Source organism: Eptatretus burgeri, chromosome 18, assembly GCF_056783735.1.
Source record: "Eptatretus burgeri isolate ZD-2024b chromosome 18, Ebu_testis_v1, whole genome shotgun sequence".
Lineage (NCBI taxonomy): Eukaryota > Metazoa > Chordata > Myxini > Myxiniformes > Myxinidae > Eptatretus > Eptatretus burgeri.
Genome location: NC_140978.1, coordinates 35,738,510 through 35,762,355, shown reverse-complemented (window position 1 = coordinate 35,762,355; position 23,846 = coordinate 35,738,510). Strand labels below are relative to the sequence as shown.

The 23,846-nt window shown below is 46.5% G+C and overlaps 1 protein-coding gene across 1 annotated transcript in view; it reads right to left on the bottom strand.

The window, feature by feature from the left end:
- LOC147008869 (metabotropic glutamate receptor 8-like) overlaps positions 1 to 23,846 on the bottom strand; it is a 579,707-nt gene that overhangs the window by 11,345 nt on the left and 544,516 nt on the right. The window contains exon 9 of the mRNA XM_085863764.1: positions 21,710 to 22,645. Within this exon, the coding sequence (XP_085719890.1) occupies positions 21,710 to 22,645 (936 nt within the window). The remainder of the gene's footprint in view (positions 1 to 21,709; positions 22,646 to 23,846) is intronic.

Below are 23,846 nucleotides of genomic sequence, written 5' to 3'. Positions count from 1 at the left end.
TCTGGATAAAATCACAAACTGGTCCAACACGTGGAACATGTCTTTAAATCCAGACAAATCTCACACTCTCACTATGTCTCTTCGAAAGGACCGTTTACAAAACCCCCCCATCCACTTTCTCAACAATCCTCTCGAAGAAGTCTTTTCTTTCAAGCTTCTAGGTCTCACTATCTGCCATGACCTTTCCTGGGAAAGTCACATTTCCAACCTCGCCTCAAAAGCCAGTCGCCGACTGGGAATCCTCCGTCGTGCTAAGTCCTTCCTCGGCCCTCTTGAGCTCCTGACCACTTACAAAGCTTTTGTCCGTAGCCTGATGGAGTACTGCTCTCCCCTCTGGGCTGGTGCTCCTGCCTCCCACCTTTCTCGGCTTCACGCTGTCGAAACCAGGGCATTTAAGATCATCGGCATCTCCCGCAATGAAGCTGAGTCTTTGGGCCTCTCACTCAATCACCGCAGGTTGGTCGGTGGTCTTTCTGTCTTCTACCGACTCCTCTCCAGCCTTGCCCCCCCTGCTCTCTCTGCGATTTGTCCCCACCACATTTCCACAGGGCGCTCAAGGTCCGCCAACAACCCCCTTCTGGTAAAACTACCAAAATCACGAATCACTGCTCATCTTCACTCTTTCATTCCTCTTTTTTCCCACCTCTGGAATAAACTTTCTCACTCTATTCTTTCCCATTCTTCCCTCCAGGCTTTCAAAACAGCTGTTCACCACCACCTCTTATCTTCCCCCATCCAAATCCTTTTCTACCCGCGATAATCCACCCAAGCCCACTTCCTTCATTTCTCCTGCTTTCCTTCCTGAAAGTCCCTGAAATGTCCATCTTCTCTTCGCCATGTTCCCCGTCCCATCCCCATCCCTCTCCCTTCCACAGTTCACCTAATGTGTCTGTTCCCTACTGTTTTGTCCCTTCCACTCCCGCCCCTCTTGTCTCATGCCTCCTTGATGTGAGTTGTGTGTTTGCTCTCATACGAGCCTCGACCAAGGTATACAAAAAAAAAAAAAAAAGCATGTGATATGTCTAGGGATATGGCTCTGATTTCATGTCTGGCATTGAGGACCTCCATCCATTGTTGGGAGAGCAGAAGCAGCATATCCAGGGTAGAGTGACCTGGTCTGAAACCAAATTGATGATCAGAAATGAAGCCATTGGAGAAGAGGAAGGATTTAATGTCTGAAGCGATGATGGATTCCATAACCTTGCTGATGATTGGGAGAAGGCCAATTGGTCTATAGTTGCAGGGATCTGTTTTTGTATCTTTTTATGCAGGGCGGTAATGTTTGCTGATTTCCAAGCAATGGCAGATGACCTTGAGCAAATGAGAGGGTGACTATAACAGAGAGAGGGTGAGCAAGAGCAGAGGAGCAGGCTTTTAGGACACGTGCGCTGATGCTGGTTGGATCGGTTGCAGAATCTGTATCGAGGTTTGACAGCAAACTCTCGACTTTGTCAGAAGAAAAGGACACAGAGTCCAGGGACAGCTTGCTGAAACTGGGTAAGTTGAGTACAGAAAGCGATTGGTTTTGGACACAAGATTTAAATGCAAACACCGAGTTTAGGCATTCGGCCTTTTCATGTGTGGTGTCAGCAGTGTGGCCATTTCAGGAAAGGGAGGGATGGAGGGAGAACATACACCAGAAACAGATTTGATTAGACACCACCAGGATTTGGATGAGGGAGAGAGGTTTGAGAGTTCAGACTTGAGATTGGAAAGACGTTGATTTCTGGCTCTCCTGAGGGTAGATACACACTTATTCCGAGATTTATGGAAGGAACTGAGATTACCCTCAGTTGTGCTTGCTTTCCATGAGGCAAAGGCAAGTTTCTTCAGGACAACTGCCTCTCCACAAGCTTCAGTGAACCAAGGGCGGGAGAAAGGGTAGGACAACTGAAGACGAGAGGGGATAAATCTGTGCATGAGGGAGAGCAAGTTTCTTTGAAAGAATTCCCAGGACAAGTTGATGTTGGAGAAAGTAGTGATGGGAGACCAGTCAAGAAGTTTGATGACTGCTTGAAGACACTGCCAGTCGGCTTGAGTGAAATGCCAGACTCGACGGTCCTGAGGTGGTTCTCTAATAACACCCAGAGAGATGTCGACTTTGACAAGCACGTGGTCAGAAGAACCGATTAGAGCGGAGAAAGTACAGCAGATATTTTCAGTGAAATTTGTCAAAATCAGATCCAGAAGAGATGGAGTACCATTTGTTGAGATCTGGGTCGGAAAGTTGACTGATTGAGTCAGTCCCAATGAGTCACAGAAGCCTTTTGTTGAAGTGCCATGGCAGGTGAGAGAGGTTACCCACACCCAGCCAACTGGCATGATGACAATTTGTCACCACATATGAGGAAGAGAGAGTTCGGATGAGAAGATAGAAGTTGGTCCATATTTTCGGATAGTGAGTTGAAAATGGAGTCATCACTGTTTTGTGGACGGTACGTTACACATATAAACATGAGGTGGGAGTGGAGGAGAAGCCGTTGTCAGAGGTATTCCTGGGGGTGTGGAGGAGTGAATGCAGTGCATGGAGAGTAAGGAATAGTCTTTGATAAAGAGAGCAACTCCTCCACCAGGACGAGGCTCAGGTCTGTCATTCGAGAGGAGGGAGTAACCAGGGAGTGATACTCAGGAGTGGGAGACGTCTTGAAGGAGGAAAGTTTCTGTGAGGCAGATTATGTCTTGCTTGTCAGTGGCACCTGTATGGAAAGATCTGGCAGGTTTGAGTGAAGGCCCTGGATGTTTGAGGTCCACACTATTAAGGAAGATGGAAGGGAGGAGGCTTTGGGTGCAGGGGGTGGTGAGTGGAGGAGTTGGGTAGGATGAGGGGGGGGGGGGAGGTAAGGAGAGTTGTTGAAAGAGTCTGGGGGGTTACAGAAGAGCTAGGGGAGGGGCTGGATGAGGAGGAGAAAAGGCTCTGTGGTGCTGGGTTGAGGTACAGTGGAGAGTAATAAGAGAGGGAGCAGAAGGCAGTTGAGGATTTGAGGAGGTGGAGTGATGAGATGGAGGAGAGAGCGCAGGGGAAGGAGACAGCTTTGTGGATGTGAGTGGGGGGGGGGGATTTGAGAAGGAGGAGTGAAGGGGTGATTGGACGGAGAAGGGTGAGTGGGGAGAATTGAGGGAGAAAGGTGAGGGGGGAGTTTTTGAGAAAGGTGAGAGGGAGGCTTGAAGGGGAAACAAGGACATGGGACGAGTGGCAAATTTGTTTGGTCTTCATGACAAAAAATGTTGTAATATTTTGTCCAAGTACTGCTAAACGGAAAGGTTTCGAAAGTATCAAAAAGGTGATTTGTGTTCTACGTTGTTCAATTATATGGCGACCGGGGTTGCGTCAGGAAGGGCATCCGGCGTAAAACATGTGCCAAATCACTATGCGGATCATACGGATGATCCGCTGTGGCGACCCCAAACGGGAGCAGCCGAAAGAAGAAGAAGAAGAAGAAGAAGAAGAAGAAGAAGAAGAAGAAGAAGAAGAAGAAGAAGAAGAAGAAGATTGTTCAAATATATAATCAAACTGAAATAAAATAAAGATTTTAAAGGTCGCAGAAAAAAAAAAAACTTTGGAAGTTTACCACGGTTGATGCGGCATCTTTTCCACCACCCACATTATTTAATATGTTGCATTAGTTTTTCGTGCCTGTTGTTTGTGTCCTCTATGACATCATTAAAAAACAGTAAGTTTCCTGTTTGCAATGATTTTCAATTTTTTTCTGACTGCCAGACACGCAGACGGAGTAAAAAAAGTTATCTCACTCTTCTCAGCGCATGTGCGATCAGGCCAAATTCAGAACCAAAGTGCAGTTAATCGTTAGGTTTGCTTTCCGATTAATGTTGAAAATGTTACATTCAATTTAATCAAGTTGTTCCTCGATCATAAACTGATGTTTGTAGGCAGGAGGACAGATAGACAGGCTTTAGTGAACCAAATGCTTAAACGTACTTCTTGCTTCGCATGCACGAGGTAACATGATATAGGTATAAAGAAGCAACACGTTACACACACTCCAGACTGTTCTGTGGAGTTACCAGATGATAATATTAAAGAAAGCTGCACAAAGAAGATTGGATTTGGAAAGGAAGGTGTGATTTAATGAGTTCCATTTCACGAGTTGGTGGGCATCAGGAAAACACTGGCTTCTCCAAGTGAATATTTTTTTTTCTTTTCTCTCTCTCTCTTTATTCTGTCTCTGTCTCTGTCTCTGTCTGTCTCTCTCTCTCTCTCTCTCTCTCTCTCTCTCTCTCTCTCTGTCTCTGTCTCTGTCTCTCTCTCTCTCTCTCTCTCTCTCTCTCTCTCTCTCTCTCTCTCTCTCTCTCTCTCTCTCTCTCTTTATTCTGTCTCTGTCTGTCTGTCTGTCTGTCTGTCTGTCTCTCTCTCTCTCTCTCTCTCTCTCTCTCTCTCTCTCTCTCTCTCTCTCTCTCTCTCTCTCTCTCTCTCTCTCTCTCTCTCTCTCTCCACACCCCACACTGATTGGATGACCTTTGGACACAACTATAATATTGTGGACCCACTATTCGAAAAAGTTTTGGGATTGAAGACTGTAAAAACTTAATGGTAGATTGTTCCCAGCTGATGATCTGGATGATCATTGATCCAAGGACTAAATAAATCAAAGTGAACACTCTCATGGTCATGTGTTATTGGAGCATTCTAATGGTGAGGATCGCACTACAGAGTTTGCAATTGTGTTCCCAATGGTTGTAGGAGTTGCTATTTGGAATTGGTCCAGGAATGCCATACGTTAACCCTGAAGCCGTTATGTAAATGCACACCTTCCTTCACTAAGACGTGTGATATAAACCTGTACGGCAGATGTAAGTAGAAAATTGCTACCAGTTTGTGAATTATGTTTCACCTGATCGATAACGATACAGATAATAACAACAATAAAAAAATACACGTCGCAGGAAATTCAAAGCTTCAAAGCAACCCTTACATCTTTCCCAGAATCCCCCACCATATTCTGAAACTACATAACTTGACAACCGTAACGTGCAACTTCAAGCTGCAACTGCAAATCCGTTACAACTAATAGAGACAATGAAACTTGTCATTAGCATGCAACAATCCCAAGTAAAGTTTCAAAACAAAAGAAGATTTGAACCGACATTATCAAAAAAAAATATTTTCAAAATTGCACAATTGGTCGGAGACAAAGTTTACCCACAGGAAATGAACAAATGTTTTCAAATGCACAAAATAGTCCTTCCGTTGTGAGGGTCTGGCTTTCAGATTATGATCTGTATTGTGCTGTATGGTGGTGGGAGGGAGGAAAGGGTTACTGACAATCAAGAAGGGCTCTGTACTAGATGTCACTGTTTGTAATGCACTATGTGAATGAAGAAGTGTTCATTGGTTTGGTGGTACTAGAAAGAAAAAACTATGAAGAAAATAAACGACTCACAGCTATTCCCAAGATAGTTTCACAACTAGTTCGTACAGCAAGGCTGCAAATTAAGCTCAAAGAGCTTCAAAATGAGGATGCATGCAGAGTGCACTCCCACGGAAAAGCATGTGCCCCATGTTCACAATAATTTAGCTGTCAGGGGCTCAGGGCTAAAATTGAGACGAAAATAGGAGGGTTATTGAGCCAGCACTTTTATTCAGGTTGAATTGTGGTGAGCCCGCACCTCTGCAGGAACCATTCGCTTTCCTGCCTCTTGGCTCGGATGATTGTTCCTTCCTCGCACAATCCTCCTCGTCTTCCATGCGCAATTCTCCTTGTTCAGACTCTTTGCCAAGCCTCACACTCTCTGCCTAACACCTCATCCAATGTGCTGAGTCGTTCCCACAGCGTGACGCCTTGCCGATGGGTTCGTGGCTTTTGCTGTCCAAGAAAACAAAGAATCCACAAATGTTAAAGCAGACTTGGAGCAAACTGTGAAAAATGCACAAGATGGAATAAACCTGTACGGCATCTTCGCAATGCGGATGGATCGACAGGCTCAATAACTGGCGTGTGTGCTCCTAGCTGTGCCAGCAAGGGGTGCTGCGTTCATATCGCCATCGGTTATATTGGAAATTAAGCCGGTTGTCCAGTTTATTTCAAGCGTTTGGTTGATTCACCTTGCCTGATCATTACAACCGCATTTCTGATTATAGACATTCTTGTGCTCCCTCAGACCCAGAAAAAATATCATATGTGCAATAAATGTATATGCCTGGTGTTGGCTTAATGATTTGGGTGGTTGTTTTTGGTTCCTAGGGTCCTGAGTTCAAATCCCGCTCAGCTGTTGAATTAATACCAGGTGGGGTTAACTCGGCCTGTCATCCTTCCGAGGTCGGCAAAATGAGTGCCAGCCTGCTGGTATACTGTGTCGGAGTGGCGACCCATCCAGGATTGTGCCCAATAGCCAAGGAGACTGCTTCGGCAGCACCAACGCTTTGCACAGAGTATGGTCCCAATGGATGGATGGAATAAATTTATCGTACTAGCATTGGATGGTTGGTCCTTGAGGACTCACATGTGGTGGCCCCTTCCTCGAATTTCTTTGGTCTGTTTCAAGGGCTCCAAATTCTTTCATCGATTTGATAACAGGTTTTAATTTTTCACTTGGTAGATCCACCGCAACATTGTTGTTTTATTTTTCATTTGGTCGATCCGCCGATAGCCTTGAGCCACCACCTTTCCTTCCGAGATGGTTTTCTCAAGGTTGTCACCTTGTCATCTTTTTATTTGGCTCGAGTGCCTTAAGAATTTACTCGTCGATACAATGTTGCTGAGTCACCCCACACAGCCTCCCCCCAAACCAACCTCCCCACTTTGGTCTTGAAATGCCTTTCAGCTTGCTTCCGTTGGACCTTCTTGTGGTCCATGGAATCCCTAGTATACGCCTCCAATGCCATAATTCAAAATTGTTGTTTGTTTTCCGCTTTTTTTTGTCATAGTCTAATATTCACAAGCATCGGTAGCATTTAGGAACACAAGACTCCTTGTATCTATGCACACCTGTTTTTAGTGATTAGTGCACAAAAATAAAAGAACCTGCTCACCCTTAATTCGACCATTTTACCATACACAAAGATCACGTGGTCCGTTGTGTCACCACCGATCACCATTGATATGTAGTCGCAAAATGTTGGTTTCTTTTTCCACTTTTTCCATTAGTGTTGAAAGTTCAGAAGAATTTTCAGTGTGGTGTTATCGGCAAACCTTAAATCTGCCAACTTCATGCTGTTCTATAGGTATCCCTCCTTGATATCCATCAAGTGCCCTCCTCATTATTTGTTCCGCATGTCGGTTGAACAACCAGCGGAAGGGAATACACCTCTGCCTAACACCTCATTCAATGCTAAACCACTCATCGTTTCCTTTCCCAGCTCGTACAGTTGTTTGTTGTACATCGTGCAGCCTGTTACGATATATGGTGGGATTCCTATTTCCTTAAAAAGAAACTTTCCGAAGTGCGTGGTACTTGATTCAATGAAATGTGTTTGTGTAATCAGAGAAGCACAGGTTTAAGACCTTTGGAAGTCCTTGCACTTCTCTAGGTTTGTTCTCATAATTGCAGTTTGGTCTCGAGTGCCATGTCCTTTATAAAGGCCATGCTTGTTTAGGCGGTAATTCCCCCTGTAAACATTGTCGTATTCTATCTTGGGTAATGTTTCTTGCTCGTGTGAGTAATGAGCGCAATCCTCCGGCTGGTCTCGCATCCTCTGACGTCACCCTTTTGATGGGGGTGGCGATAAAAACAGCCTTGTTTACAGTCTCTGGGCAATCTCTTGGTTCTCGGAATGACATTACATTGTCAGTACATCAGTTTTATGCCATTTCGCCCTGTCATTTTGATGAGTTTTGCTGGGAAGTCATCCACTCAGGAGATGTATTGGCCTGTATATTACTGGTTGCCTGTCGAACTTTTTGAGTTCATCAGGTTCATATGCGCTTGCAGTCACTGTTGTTCAGAATTATGCTCAGTTTCCTGGTATGTGTGTAGATTTTTACAGTAGTACTTCCGGTGATATGAGATATCGAAGTCTTTGGTGATGTCATGACGTCACCATTATACCTGATGAAAGCAAACTTCAAAGTAAACTTTCTTATACGCATTTTCACAAGCTGAAACTTGTTTCTGTTATTGTTTATGATGGCTTCTTCACTCCAGTGTTGCAGATTATTTTTTGATTATTTCCATTTTTGTCGTCTGGACTTCCACTGCATATTTACTCCACATGTGCGAAGCGAAACATCTTCTTCTTCTTCCTCTTTCGGCTTGCTCCCGTTAGGGGTCGCCACAGCGGACCAACTGTCTCCATTTCGCTCTATCCTCCACATCTTCCATTGACACTCCAACCACCCGCATGTCCGCCCTCACCGCATCCATGAACCTCTTCTTTGGCCTTCCTCTTCTCCTCCTGCCTGGCGGCTCCATCTTCAACATCCTTCTCCCGATATACTCCGCTTCCCTCCTGTGCACATGTCCAAACCATCTCAATCTCGCCTCTCTCACTTTGTCTCCAAACCGTCCTACCAGCGCTGTCCCTCTAATATACTCATTTCTTATCCTATCCATCCTCGTCACTCCCAACGAGAATCGCAGCATCTTTAACTCTGCCACCTCCAGCTCTGCTTCCTGTCTTTTTGTTAGCGCCACCGCCTCCAAACCATACAACATAGCTGGTCTCACTACCGTCTTGTATACTTTCCCCTTCACTCTTGCAGCTACGCTTCTGTCACAAATCACTCCTGCAACTCTTCTCCACCCACTCCATCCTGCCTGCACTCTCTTTTTCACTTCTCTCCCACACTCTCCATTACTTTGGACAGTTGATCCCAAGTATTTAAACCAATCCACCTTCCCCACCTCAACTCCTTGCAACTGCACCATACCACCACCCTCCCTCTCATTTACGCACATGTACTCCGTCTTACTCCTACTGACTAACATTCCCCTTCTCTCCAGTGCGTACCTCCACCTCTCAAGGCTCGATTCAGCCTGCTCCCTACTCTCCCTACAGATCATGATGTCATCCGCGAACATCATGGTCCATGGAGACTCCAGTCTGATCTCGTCCGTCAACCTGTCCATCACCATTGCAAACAGGAAAGGGCTCAGAGTCGATCCTTGGTGCAATCCCACTTTAACCTTAAACCGGTCCGTCATTCCTACCGCACACCTCACCGCTGTCACACTGTCCTCATACATATCCTGCACGATCCTCACATACTTCTCCAACACTCCCGACTTCCTCATACAATACCACAACTCCTCTCTTGGCACCCTATCATAAGCTTTCTCTAAATCCACAAACACACAATGTAACTCTTTCTGGCCTTCCCTATACTTCTCCATCAACATTCTCAAAGCAAACATCGCATCAGTGGTGCTCTTTCCTGGCATAAACCCATATTGCTGCTCACAGATCATCACCTCTCCTCTCAACCGAGCTTCCACTACTCTTTCCCACAACTTCATGGTGTGGCTTAACAACTTTATCCCTCTGTAATTTCCACAGCTCTGCACATCACCCTTATTCTTGAAAATCGGGACCAGTACACTTAATCTCAACTCCTCCGGCATCCTCTCACTTTCCAAGACGTTATTAAACAATCTGGTTAACAACCCCACTGCCATCTCTCCTAAGCACTTCCATGCCTCCACTAGTATACCATCTGGGCCAACTGCCTTTCCACTTTTCATCTTCTTCATAGCAGTCCTCACTTCATCCTTACTGATCCACCCCACTTCCAGATTCACTATCTCCACCTCTTCCAACCTTCTCTCTCTCTCATTTTCTTCATTCATCAGCTCCTCAAAGTACTCCATCCACCTTCTCAACACACTCTCCTCGCTCGTCAGCACATTCCTATTTGCGTCCTTTATCACCCGAACCTGCAGCACATCCTTCCCAGCTCGGTCCCTCTGTCTTGCCAATCGGTATAAATCCTTTTCCCCTTCTTTTGTATCCAACTTCTCATACAGCTCGTCATATGCCTTTTCCTTGGCCTTAGCCACCTCTCTTTTTGCTTTTCGACGCCACTCCTTATACTCCTGCCGACTTTCTTCATCTCTCTGACTATCCCACTTCTTTTTCGCCAACCCCTTCTTCCTTATACTTTCCTGTACTTCCTCATTCCACCACCAAGTCTCCTTATCTTCCTTCCTCTGTCCAGATGTCACACCAAGTACCTTCCGAGCAATCTCCCTCACAACTTCTGCTGTCGTTGCCCAATCATCCCACCCATCTTTACCACCATCCAACGCTTGTCTCACCTCCTCCCTAAATTTCACGCAACAGTCTTCCTCCTTCAGCTTCCACCATCTGGTCCTTGGTTCAGCCCTCACTCTCTTCCTCAACCTCACCTCTAAAGTCATCCTACAGACCACCAATCGATGCTGTCGAGCTACACTCTCCCCTGCCACAACCTTACAGTCACTAATCTCTTTCAGGTTGCATCTCCTACTTAAGATGTAATCCACCTGTGTGAACTTTCCTCCACTCTTGTATGTCACCCTGTGTTCCTCCTTCTTCTTGAAATACGTGTTTACCACTGCCATTTCCATTCTTTTTGCAAACTCTACCACCATTTGCCCTTCCACATTTCTCTTGTTGAGACCGTACCTCCCCATCACCTCCTCATCCTCTTTATTCCCTTCCCCAACATGTCCATTGAAATCTGCTCCAATCACCACTCTTTCATCCTTGGATACACTCTCCACCACTTCATCTAACTCACTCCAGAAATCTTCTTTATATTCCATCTCACACCCCATATGTGGGGCATATGCACTGATGACATTCATCATCACCCCTTCAATTTCCAACTTCACACTCATCACTCGGTCAGACACCCTCCTCACCTCCAATACCCTCTTGACATGATCTTCCTTCAGGATTATCCCGACACCATTTCTCCTCCCATCCACACCATGGTAGAACAGTTTGAAACCACCTCCAATGCTCCTCGCCTTACTCCCCATCCACTTGGTCTCTTGTACACACAGTATGTCCACCTTTCTTCTCTCCATCATATCAGCCAACTCTCGCCCTTTGCCAGTCATCGTCCCAACATTCAGAGTTCCAACTCTCACCTCCACACTTCTACCCTTCCCCCTCTCCCACTGCCTCCGGACTCGCCTTCCCCGTCTCCTTCTCCTCCTTCGCCCAGCAGTAGCACAATTTCCACTGGTACCCTGCTGACCACCGGTACCGGTGGCGGTCGTTGGTAACCCGGGCCTCGACCGATCCGGTATGGAAATTCGTTTTGTTGTCCGCATAATGTGCGAAGCGAAACATGGGGTTAAGCAATTGGCTCACGTCTGTCTGTCTGTCCTTCTGTCCACGAACGTCAGTTTATGATCGAGGAACAAGTTATTTAATAGTGTAGCAGCATAGCAAACCTGTTGTGCATTTTGTGATACAAGCACCAAATTTGGCACAAATGTACATTAATATGTTGCGAACATTTTCAGATATTGGGCCACTTGAAATTCTCTCTTTATGTCCGCCATATTGGATTTCAAAATGGCCGCCACTTGAAATCTACATTTGCTCTTATCTCTGGACATAATGCAGCTATTGACTTGATTCTGGTATCTAAATGTATGTTTTTGGGGGCAAGGAATCCAATGGTACCATTTCCAACTTAATATTATCTATCACAGTCTGTTATATAATTTTATTTGGAAATTATCCAGGCAAATATTGGATTCAACACAATACTTTGAAAAGAATGTCTTAGTTCTGTAATTAGTTCTGTCTTAGGTATAATTCTGACATGCTACATGGTCTAGTATTTGAGGCTAGGTGTACTGGTATCTGAGGCTAGGTATATACCGGTACTGAAGATACGTGTACATAAACAGTGTCATGTTAACAAGTTCAGCATTGCCACAAGTACATGTATGTTGTTGACTCATCATCATGTGCAGTCCCCTTCACACACACAGAGGGCTGTGCACTGAAGGGCAGCCTTTTTGCACTTGCAGCACCTCACACACCCTTTCTTGCACTTGCAAGAAACCAGCTCAATGTAGCTGTGAGCTGCCTCAGTTATCCTGGTCCAGTAAGGTGTGTACTGTCCTTCTCCAGTCCTTGACCAACCCCAGTTGGTTGGTGGAGGGAGCTCTGGTGCTGGCAGCAGTATCTGACCCCACACATGTCCACCTTGATACACTGCCCTCTTGACATGTTCCTCCAGAGCTACCTTCGTTGGAGGGATGAGCTGCACATTGTTCTTCCTTGCGAAGAGTTTCCCTCTGGCCTTGTCAATGTCTGTGCATTTGCTGGTTCGATCATACAACAGGATCATGAACCTCTCGATGATGCGCATTGCATCGTCTGGTATGTCATGAGGTGCAGAGGACAACAGCAGCAGCGCCTCAGTGAGTTCTGGCAGTACCGTCCAGACTGCCCACGCAGTCTTCTTGCCATGTCTATGAAAACTAGACACAATGTCACATCCAGTTAGAGCGTGGAACATTGGCAGTGCACGAGCCTTCTCTCGTCCCAATCCAGCTGCTATTTCGTGTGCTGCTTGGATCGGAAACTCTGGCCTGTTCCGAATGCCAGTCACAGTTTGTCTTCTGGTTACAACTCCTGTGCCAGGGACACTGCCAGCACTACAACATCGGTGTCTACAGTCCGGATGAGTATTGTATGGTGTCCATGCTGGACTGCGTGAGATGCATGCAGCAACATCCGACTGTCAGCTTCTTCATGGTTACATGGGGCGAGTGAGGTCAGATCTGGCAGTAGTGGCTTGCTGAGCACTGCCTCTCCATCAGTAATGATGAGTTGCTTGTCCTCCTGGTCAAACCATTCCATGAGAGCTGCTGAGAGGAACCTGAACAGCTCGGCCTTGTTGCTGTCCACTCGTAGGAAGTTCTGCCAGTTTCCTGGTATGGCTGCGGCAGCCACCACACGTCTCCGCACACCTTGTCCCCGCTTTGCACGTGTACTACCTTTCAGTGAATCAGCAAGGGAAGTATCCCAGACCAGATCCAGGCGTGATACTGTTTGCAGCTTCGTGGACATATATGGGATGAAGATCTGTTGCGCATACTCTTCAAAGGTCTTTGATGCAGCCGGCTTCAGCATCTGGACAATGGCTGCTCCATCAAGCACAATACAGGTCGTGACAGGAGCCTCTGTCTTTGCGTCGGAGACTTCTTCCAAGCATGTGAGGAGATCACTCTTGGTACCAGTGCAGAGGCTTCCACCATCAGACAATGCAGGAGGACATGCCTGATTCTCGTGACAAAAGAACTCCTCAAGGTTTCCATACCTCGTCTGGTAGCCAATGTACAGGCGTGCGAAGAGTTCACGGTCATTCTTGATGGAGGCGAGCTGTTGCTGACCTATGCTCTGGCTTCTTGGAGTGGAAGTGCTGAACATCTTCAGCTTGTTACGAGGAATGGGTGCATCCACTGCCTTTGTTCTGTCCAACAGACACTCTCTGGTGAAAGCCTCGAACTGCTCTTGGCCAATCCTCTTGGCATTCATCACGGTCTCCACAGCAGCAGGATCTGTGATGTCCTTTGTGTCCAGTTTGACTACATACTGACTCTCCTCCTCGAATGGGTTGCCCATCTCCTCTATGATACCGACGAGAGAGCGAACATCTTTCACAAATGAGGCCTGTACACTTGGCGTCTGATCATGATGATGTGTGTCTGCTGTTTGCCGTCTCCAGTGTTGGTTCCCATCCTGGAATTCTTCGATCACCCTGGCAACTTCTGGTCCCGCAACCATCCAGCGACGTAGGGCACTAGGGTTGTCAGTGAGCCCAACTGCTCCACCGTCTCCTTTGATACAGGCATTATTCTGCTCATGTGCCTGGTAAATCGGGATTGAAGAGAACACCCTCTGTGTTTTCTGAACAGTGAAGTGGCTTTCCCTGAATTTCCTGGCTACATCTGGGTGTTTGATGGTGAGTTCGGCCATGTCCTACAGGTGCACTGGTATCCACCTAGCATAGTGGGTGTGATCCAGTGCATGGAACCAGGGGACCAGCTCTGTCAGAGCATCGAGGTACATCATTAACGATCTCTGCCTGAGAGAACGCACATACACTAGAACCAACAGTTCTAGTTCCAGCACGGTTGCCCAGGAGTGAAACTGGGGGATGTCTTCTCCTCTCTGGCAACACCAGTCTTCAAACTCCGGAAGGTCATCTGCATCCTTGGTTTCTCCCAGACAGAAGTGGTTGTGGGCACGGTGTTGCAGGATGTACAGTGCTGCTGCAGTCACTTGATGTGAATTTATATTTTAGACTGCCAGTATATATATGAGCTTGTCTGAGTTGTTACGAGTGATTTAGTATTGTTTTTTATTTATTTATATTTACAGAACTAAGACACTCTTTTCAAAGTATTGTGTTGAATCCAATATTTGCCTAGATAATTTCCAAATTAAATTATATAACAGATTGTGATAGATAATAGTAAGTTGAAAATGGTACCATTGGATTCCTTGCCCCCAAAAACATACATTTAGATTCCAGAATCAAGTTAATAGCTGCATTACGTCCAGAGATAAGAGCAAATGTAGATTTCAAGTGGCGGCCATTTTGAAATCCAATATGGCGGACATAAAGAGATAATTTCAAGTGGCCCAATATCTGAAAATGTTCGCAACATATTAATGTACATTTGCGCCAAATTTGGTGCTTGTATCACAAAATGCACAATTCTTTTGAATATTTGGGCTAAGCCGCCCCACTATAAGCCTCAAAGGGCGGAGGAGCTCCTTGTGAGCCAACGGCCATCCATATCTAGTGCCCAACTGTGTCTGCGGACGTCCTCCTGCAGTTGGGTCAATTCTTATTAGGATGTTGGTGGCAGGATTTGCACTCCAGCCACCGTAAAACCCTTCATTCCGCAAAACGCAAAAACGCAAAAAAATCTGAAAACCCACTCCGTGGGAGTACCTCCTGTGCAGCTTCCCTTCGCAGGGCAGCTCACCGGATGACGGGATTGGGGCAAAGCCTTCGGGACCCCCAATCTTTGATAGGAGGGAAACCACGGGGTAACATCCCTGGGTCAGATTGCGGGAGAGTGTGTCGGAGTGGTGCTGAGGTGTCGTCCACCAGACGGCGGTCTCCTTGGGTGAACCTGAGGCGGTCCCTTCGGGTGGGTGCCTGGAATGTCCTATCCCTAAGAGAGGATGATCACCTGTCTCTGTTATCATCTGAGCTCAAGCGTTTGGACATCGGGATTGCAGCTGTCTCTGAGGTTCGGAGACCGGATTGCGGCGAGATAATGGTGGGTGGTTACACCTACTATTGGTCTGGTCGCTCTGATGGTTACCATACCCAAGGAGTTGCTGTAGCTGTGTCCAATAAGCTGACCCCAATGATAATTGAGGTAACACCGGTCAACGAGCGTATTATGAGATTAAGGATTCGTCACTCCTTAGGTGTCATTTCCCTGGTCTCTGTTTATGCTCCGACTGAGGCGAGTGATCTCACCGTGAAGGATGCATTCTACGCCACACTCGAGTCTGTGGTTGATCAGTGCCCCAGACGAGATACACTTCTAGTCTTGGGGGATTTCAATGCATCGACTGGAACTGATAGGGACAGTTATGAGGTGTGTGTTGGTCCCCATGGGTCAGGAACAATGAACCAGAATAGCACTAAGTTCCTTGACTTTGCAAGAAGTCATGGACTTAGGGTGGCTGGTTCATGGTTTCAGCGCCCACAAGCTCATCGCTGGACTTGGTATTCCAACGCTGGCGGTGTGGCAAAGGAGATTGACCATGTCCTCATTGACGGTCGTTGGAGGATGATCCAGAACTGCAGGGTCTACCGGAGTGCTCAGTTCCTCAATACTGACCACAGGCTTGTTGTAGCAACTCTAAAGCTGCACCTTAAATCCTGGAGAATGGTACCATCCCAGCCGAGGCTGGATGTTGCCAAGCTCAGGGATGAGAGAGTAGCTGAGGAGTTTGCGAACAGGCTGAGTGGACACTTGGGGGGTCTGGGTGCTTTGGGGGGTCCTGAAGAGTTGTGGAGCGCCTTCAAGACCACCGTCCTTGATGTTGCCGGTGGATGCCTTGGAGCTCACCACAGGGCAAAGAAGAATTTTGTCTCTCAAAGGACACTGGATACCATTGACCAGAGTCGCAGGGCCAGGCTGAATGGCAGAGCTGAGCTGTTCAGGGAGCTGAGGCGTAAAACTGTACGTGCACTGAGGGTGGACAAGGAGGCCTATGTGCGAGGAATCTGTGAGGGGGTAGAGCATCACCTGTGGACAGGTGATTCTCGTCCCGCTTACAGGGGAATTCGCGCATTACGTTCATCCAAGCCCATCCCTCGGAGCACTACAGTTCGAGCAGAGTGTGGTAGGCTCTTGACAGAGGAGTCTGAAGTGAAGGCCCGCTGGGCCGGTTACTTTGAGTGGTTGTACCAGGCTGATCCCCCAACTGTCGAGTTGGACGTCAAGGGTGTTACAATCCCTGTTGCTGACCCTCGAATCAACTGTGGTCCACCTTCGCTTGTGGAAACACGGGCTGCGGTGAACCAGTTGAAACGGGGCAAAGCTCCAGGGATCTGTGGCATCCATGCCGAACTTCTCAAGGCTGGTGGAAATGCTGCACTCGTGTCGTTGCATGCAGTTTTGTGCTCTGCCTGGAACACAGGCATCATCCCAACTGACTGGAAGAGGGGCCTTGTTGTCCCTCTCTGGAAAGGGAAGGGTGATTGCCAAGACTGCAACAACTACCGAGGGGTGACGCTGCTCTCAGTGCCGGGCAAGGTCTTTGCTCGGATAATTCTCGATAGGGTTCGCCACCATCTGCTTGATCACCAGCGTCCAGAGCAGTCAGGCTTTACACCAAAGAGGTTAACGATTGACCGTATCCTTGCACTTCGTGTCCTCACCGAACGCAGACGAGAGTTTCGGCAGGGGCTGCTTGCAGCCTATGTTGATCTCTGTAAAGCGTTCGATTCAGTGAATCGGGATGTCCTCTGGAGGATTCTTGGTCTTTGTGGGGTGCCACCAAACCTGATCGATCTGATGTCTGAACTCTATTCTGGTACTGAGAGTGCTGTGAAGTGTGGTGGTACCATCTCTGACTTATTTCCAGTTGTTACTGGAGTTCGTCAGGGATGTGTACTTGCCCCCACACTTTTCAGCACTTGTATGGACTGGATTCTAGGGAGGATGTCGGAGAGATCAAGTTGCGGTGTGTCATTTGGGAATGTCAAGATCTCGGACCTTGGCTTTGCAGATGATGCAGTCATCTTTGCGGAGACTTTAGACATCCTCTTGGGGGCCCTCGAGGTGCTGAATGAGGAGTCAGAGCCGTTGGGATTACGGGTTTCTTGGGTCAAAACTAAGATCCAGGTTTTCGGTGACATCTTGGATGCTGCTGTCCTGTCTGTGTCTGTTTGTGGTGAGGATGTTGAGGTCGTGGAGAGATTCACTTACCTTGGCAGTGATATTCATGTCTCTGCTGGCTGCGAGTCAGAGGTCAATAGACGTCTGGGTCGGGCCTGGGGAGTCATGGATTCACTGGATCATGGGGTGTGGCGCTGCCGGTACCTGTGCGGGAGGACGAAAGTCCGAGTCTTCAGATCCTTGGTACTTCCAGTCTTGCTCTATGGGTGCGAGACTTGGACTCTGACCAAGGATCTGAGACGGAGACTTAATTCCTTTGGTACCAGGTCTCTTCGGAGAATTATTGGCTATCGCTGGTCGGATTTTGTGTCCAACGAGCGGTTGCTGAGAGAGACTCGGATGAGATTTGTTACCTGCATAGTCCGTGAGCGTCAGTTGCGGCTGTATGGACATGTGGCTCTTTTTCCTGACTCTGATCCTGCTCACCAGATTCTCTCAGCGAGGGAGTCTCATGAGTGGAGGAGGCCAGTGGGTCGACCACGTGCCTCATGGTTGCAACAGGTTGACCATCATCTCAAGGAGATGGGGTTGGGCCTGGCATCTGCCTGGAGGATGGCCAGACGGAGGCCCCTGGAGTACCGGCGGAAAGTGGACGCAGTGACGTGCTGTTCTGGCACATGCTCCCATACCTGATCTGCCCCACTATAAATGAAATGTTATATTTTGAACATGAATCGGAAAAGGAACTTGCAGTTCAGCAATACTTCTGGCTCTGAATTCGTCCCAATTGCACATTCACAGAGAGAGCGAGATAATACTCTGTCTGCCCGTCAAACAAAATTGAAAATCATTCCAAACAGGAAACTTACTGTTTTTAAGGATTTCATAAAGGACACAAACAACAGGCACAAATAACTGATGGTACATGTTAAATAAGGTGGTGTATAAGATTTCCCACAAACGGTGGTAAAGTTCCAGAAAAAATTTTTGTACGACCTTTTAAATCTTTATTATCCCCCGCCAACCAACGAAGTTAGTGGGGGATATAGAAATGGGTTCCGTCAGTCCGTCCGTCACATTTCGTTTCCGGAGCTTAACTACAAATCCCCTCAAGATCTATTTACGAAATTTGGTACACATATCAAGCAAGTGGTGAACTGGTGCCTTTTGATATTTTCTAATTGATAGGTCACATGGTTTGGCAGCCATGTTGGATTCAAGAAAAAATATTAAATAATGTTTTCTCTGGTTTTATTTAAATTGAGTTGCATACTTCAACACTAAAAAACACAAATTGCCTTTTTGTCACTTCCAAAAACTTCCAGTTTTGCAATACTTGGACATACAGTATTATATAAGACGAGCCGAAACCCCATCACAGACGGATTCCGTTCAATGAGCCCAATATGACAACCAGTGGCGGCTCTCGTAAGAGCCGGATCCCAGTCAATGTACTCCATGGCCTTACCTAATGAGGCCTACAAAACGTCGTTGTACACGACATTTTTGGTGTACACTACTCCTTGTGAAGAAGTTCCCTGATTTGTGCACGTGTCTACTTTGACGTACACCGTGTCAAAACTTCTCAGGTCACAGTACCGAGAAAAACGTGACGTGACCGCCAGGAGGAGCACAAAATTGGTCCTTCAGTATTAATATATAGATGCTTCAGAGTTGAAGGTTGACCATTACCACTATGTGCGATGCACTCTTACAGGTATGAAGTTTCTTTCAGTCTAGGTCACAGTACTGAGAAAAACGTGACGTGACCGCTCAGAGGAGCACAAAATTGATCCTTCAGTATTAATATATAGATGGTGTTTAAGACTGCATCGATGGCGCTAAACTTCCGGTATTTGTCTATACAACCTTTAAAATCTTTATTATATTTCAATTGTATTATATACCTGAACACTGCATGGGGAGAGGTGTTCTATGAGCTCTCCAGTTTGGATAGTTTCTGGTAATGTTGCTCATCTTATAGCGAGTCCACCCTTCTTCTGCCAAGTGGATTGTAATACTTGAGAGCCATGGTGAAGATCTTCTGGTATTTTTTAAAGGATTTTTTTTCTACTTTGCGATATGCATGATGGCTGCTACAGCTGGCTCACATAGTTCAGTTTCTCATTGTACTGTAAGGTGCTTTCTAAGAATACAACCTCCTTGAGTGCCGGCCAAATATAGCATTAACAATCACCTGAACCATTCTCAGCAAAGAGATCCAACATTCAGTCGTTCTCCGCTTTTGTTTCTGTCAAAACACCGTAATCACCGACAAATAATTAAAAGTGTTTAATTTTATTCTGCTAAGGCTCATGGAAGAGCAGTCACATACAAATCAAACACGCGCGCGCACACACACACACACACACACACACACACACACACACACACACACACACACACACACACACACACACACACACACACACACACACACACCCTTGGGAAATAGAATTTTTCTGACCACACTGGGTACTCATGGTGCCATCAGGTCCCGGTACTTTTTGGGACCCCACCTCCCCCAACCTGCCATATAAAGTGGTGACTACTGTGTTGTCTGTGCTCTATCATCTAAATGCCAAGAGTCAAATGAAGAAGCAACACCTACAATCTTTAAAGAAGTCTTTGGTATGACTCGGTCAGGGTCAGGATCAGGATCGAACCCTTCCAGAATCATTGCGGAAGCTCTAACCACCAAACCACTGAGTCTGGTTGAAAATATATTGATGACATATGTTGATCCTGCAACATATCTCGTGGATAACAGTGCCTTGTCAGTGAAAATAAGCAGTTACATTATACTTTGCAATGCCAAAGTCTGTAAGCAAAGTTTGGGGTTTCGAGAATTACCGACACCACCCACTGAACCTTCCTCGTTCAATGCCATGGCAGGGGCAGGGCTTGCCTCCAATAAATGTGCACATCTGAAGAGAATTATTAAATGTTAAATGACATTGAGAGAACCTTTGCTCTGTATAGCATTTGTTATTCAGAGCACGCCAAAAATCCTCAAAGTAATGCTGCCCCATTCACATTATCCTTCAAAGCGATCACCATATTCCTTTAGGGTTGCCAAGCATCGCAGAGAATTGCCAGGGTCAGTCGTCCATACATTCTCCGGACAAAGAAACATAAAATGCCTAAACAAATGTAACTCTTCATGGCAGCCCATCAGAAAAGGAAAACCTCCTACGAGAATAACCATGAAAAAGAAATAAGAAATAATCAGGAATAACGAACCCTTTGGATGCATTCCCAGAGACACGTTCAATGTTGGTAATTGCAGAGCATCAATTAAAACGGCTACAACGATGATATTTACATATTCTATACAACTAAAAACGTGATTTTAACCACAGGGATGATGTTACGGCGCAACTAGGATTTCCTGGGAGATGGTTAAAGCAATCACAATCGGCTTGGTTACCTTCTGTAAACTACAGGTATCATGATCTTAGCATGTTACATCACAAGGTGCCTGTCTTGAAGGGAACACATGTCAGTAGATCCTAAGATAAGTGAATTTTTATTTTGTCCTGGAAACACGTTGCCTGACCACCTATATAGTCTACAGACAGTGATAATCAATTGTGTACATTGTGCCATAGCTGTAAGTGGGCAGTGATGGAATCGCTCCTGCCGTAGCAAAGTGCTCCTTCCTGTGAAGTCTTTGATCTTCTTCTGCGACTCCATTCCTTCCCCATCAGCAATGACCTCTCCCACCGCAGACCACATATCAAAGCCCGTCGCAAACCAGACATCTTCCATCATGCCACATCCTTTCTTCGTAAATCTGAACTTCTCACAGCCTGCAAGGCCTTTGTCCATAGTTCCTTGAAGTACTGCTCTCTCCCCATGGGCCGGTGTCCTCGCTTCAAGTGTCTTTACTGGATGCCGTGGAATACAGGGCTCTTCATATCATTGGCATTTCCCATAAAACAGAAACACACGGCCATTTCCTCTTTATCACAGACAAGTCGGTGGCCTTTCTGTTTTCTACTGCCTCTCTTCTGGTCTTGCTCCCTCTGCTATTAATTAAGCCCTCAGTCCCACCCCAGTCCCTCCAGCATGCACACCTTTAGGGTTAGGGCCATCCTTCCCTATCCTCTGCCCTCCTATTCATCCATTGCCTCGCTCATTGTGTACAGTTGTTGTGCTGTTTCCTATTAGTCTATTCTGTTCACTCTAATTTTGTAGAAATCCATTTCAAAGACATTCCCTGTTCATAAGACTTCACTGTACGTGGTTAAGAAAAACAAGACTTCTCATCACAAAAAACCCCAAAACAAAACAAGTGAAGACCAAAAAAAAAAAAAAAAGCACAAAATGACAATTTTCTCAGAAGGTAGAAACAAAAGGCAAAATAGCGAAAGGGTTGGGTCAGTAGGTCAATGCGACTTCTTCCAGCTTAGCTTTCCAAACTCACCTTGTCTGGGGACTTGGATGTGCCGAAGAAGATAGGAATGAACGCGAGCCAAATGATGCATGTTGTGTACATGGTGAACCCAATCGGCTTTGCCTCGTTGAAGTTCTCAGGTACGCCTCGGGACTTTATAGCATATACTGTGCAGGTGACCATCAATAGGATGCTGTACCCGAGTGAGCACATGAGAGACAGGTCCGATACATCGCACGTGAGCACGGCGCGGGCTTTCTCCGGGGGCCATGAGCGATGTTCGCCGTAATCTACAGTCGTGTGCGGGGGGATGACGATGAACCACACGGCAACGCCGAGGAGTTGCATTGCAATGAGGCTGAACGCAATGACAAGTTGTGAGCTGGGGCTGATGAACCGCGGTGCTGCAACCGATTGTTTTCCTTGCTCAAATATACGGTAGATGCGGTTCGTCTTCGTAAGGAGCGCCGCGTAACTGATGCACATGCCCATACCCAGGAAAAGTCGCTGAAAGAAACAAAGTGCGGGGCTAGGAGCACCAATCATCATGAACGTGACGGTATAGCAGAAGAATATTCCGCTGAGGAGAAGGTAGCTCAGTTCTCGACCCGAGGCCCTGACAATGGGTGTGTCGTTAAAACGGACAAAGGTTACGATGATGAGCAGCGTTGCGATGATGCCCACGATGGCAATGAAGACTGGCACCGCAGCCCAGGCCGAATGCCACTCGAGCTTGACAATGGGCACCTGTTCGCAGGTCGTGTGGTTGGCTGTCGGACGCCAGCCAAAAAGGCAGTCTTTACAGGTGAATTCGTCGGCTTGCACCTGATAACCCTCACACGCTTCACACTGCCAGCAACATGGTCGCCCACTGCGCACCTTCTTCCGCTCACCCCGACGGCACGGCTCACTGCACATCGATTGAGGGATGGTGTTCATGCCACCTGGCCATCGCATGGCATTTACCTGGAAATAAAGATCACTCACTTTACATTTAAATACATGAACCCAAGTTCTAAGGCAAACAAAGATGACGATCAAAATCCAAAACGTTACTCTTACCTTATTTAACACCACCGGTGTGAATAATAGAATAACAAAGCACAAATGAATACGGGTTGCTTGCCACAAATGCTGTGCAGCCATCTTAAACTTTCTCAAGGCCTGCATCACCTGGGCTAGTTTACTCTACTGCTGATGAGACTCCCCCCCCCTCCTCTGGTTTTCTGTCTTACTTGCTTCCCCAATGTTGAATAGATGACGAATTATTGACATGTTTACCTTTGTTGTAAATGCACAGCATGAGTCTACTTTGCTTTGAACAATTTACCTTGGACATTTTCCACTAAATACATGGCTTGGCCTGCTTAGTGTTCACATCTGAACCCGTGGCGAAAATGGTTCCAAACCTGAGGTTAAAGTCCCATGAACTTATCCACTTTGTACAAATGTCCTTGCAATTCACATTGAAGTACATTGATGTCTACTAATGTCTTTGAATTATCCATGATTTATGCACAAATTCCACTCTAAGCCTTAAATACAGATGCAAAATAAAAGGAAATCCATGTAAAGTCTGAAGGGAGCACACGGTCTGCCATTAACCCATTTCTGGTGAAACTCCTGCAATGCAAGCTCATCTCCACTCTCACCCGTGGAAACAACTTCCTCAGTCTGTTCAATGACATTCTTCCCTCTCGGGCTTCAATATGGCAGTTCACCTCTTCCTCAGGTCACCTCATCCATATTCATGATCTTTTATACATCCATTAACACCCACCAAGCTCACTCCATCTTTTTCCTGGTTATTGTCTTCTCTCTCCTCTCCCTCCACCTACCTTTCTGGCTGTTTCCTCTCCGGTTTTCCCTTCCTGTTCTTTCAACCCCTTCATGTTGTGTTTCAGTTTGTTCACCATCTGTGTCCTCCTCCCCCTCCCATTTCTCTCATTCTTCCCCTCACCAATTCTTTCTGCAAGCATCCCTCTGTTGTGTCCCTCTACCCTGCTTCTGTGTTGTTGCTCTTCCATGAGCCTCAACTTCGTAGACCAAAAATATCCACACCCCATATGCATATCCAAAATAACGTCCCCATATTCATGCCCACTATTTTCCCTCTCATTGAACAAATAACACTTTATGATGTCACATCAGTCATCTTTGCTATTTC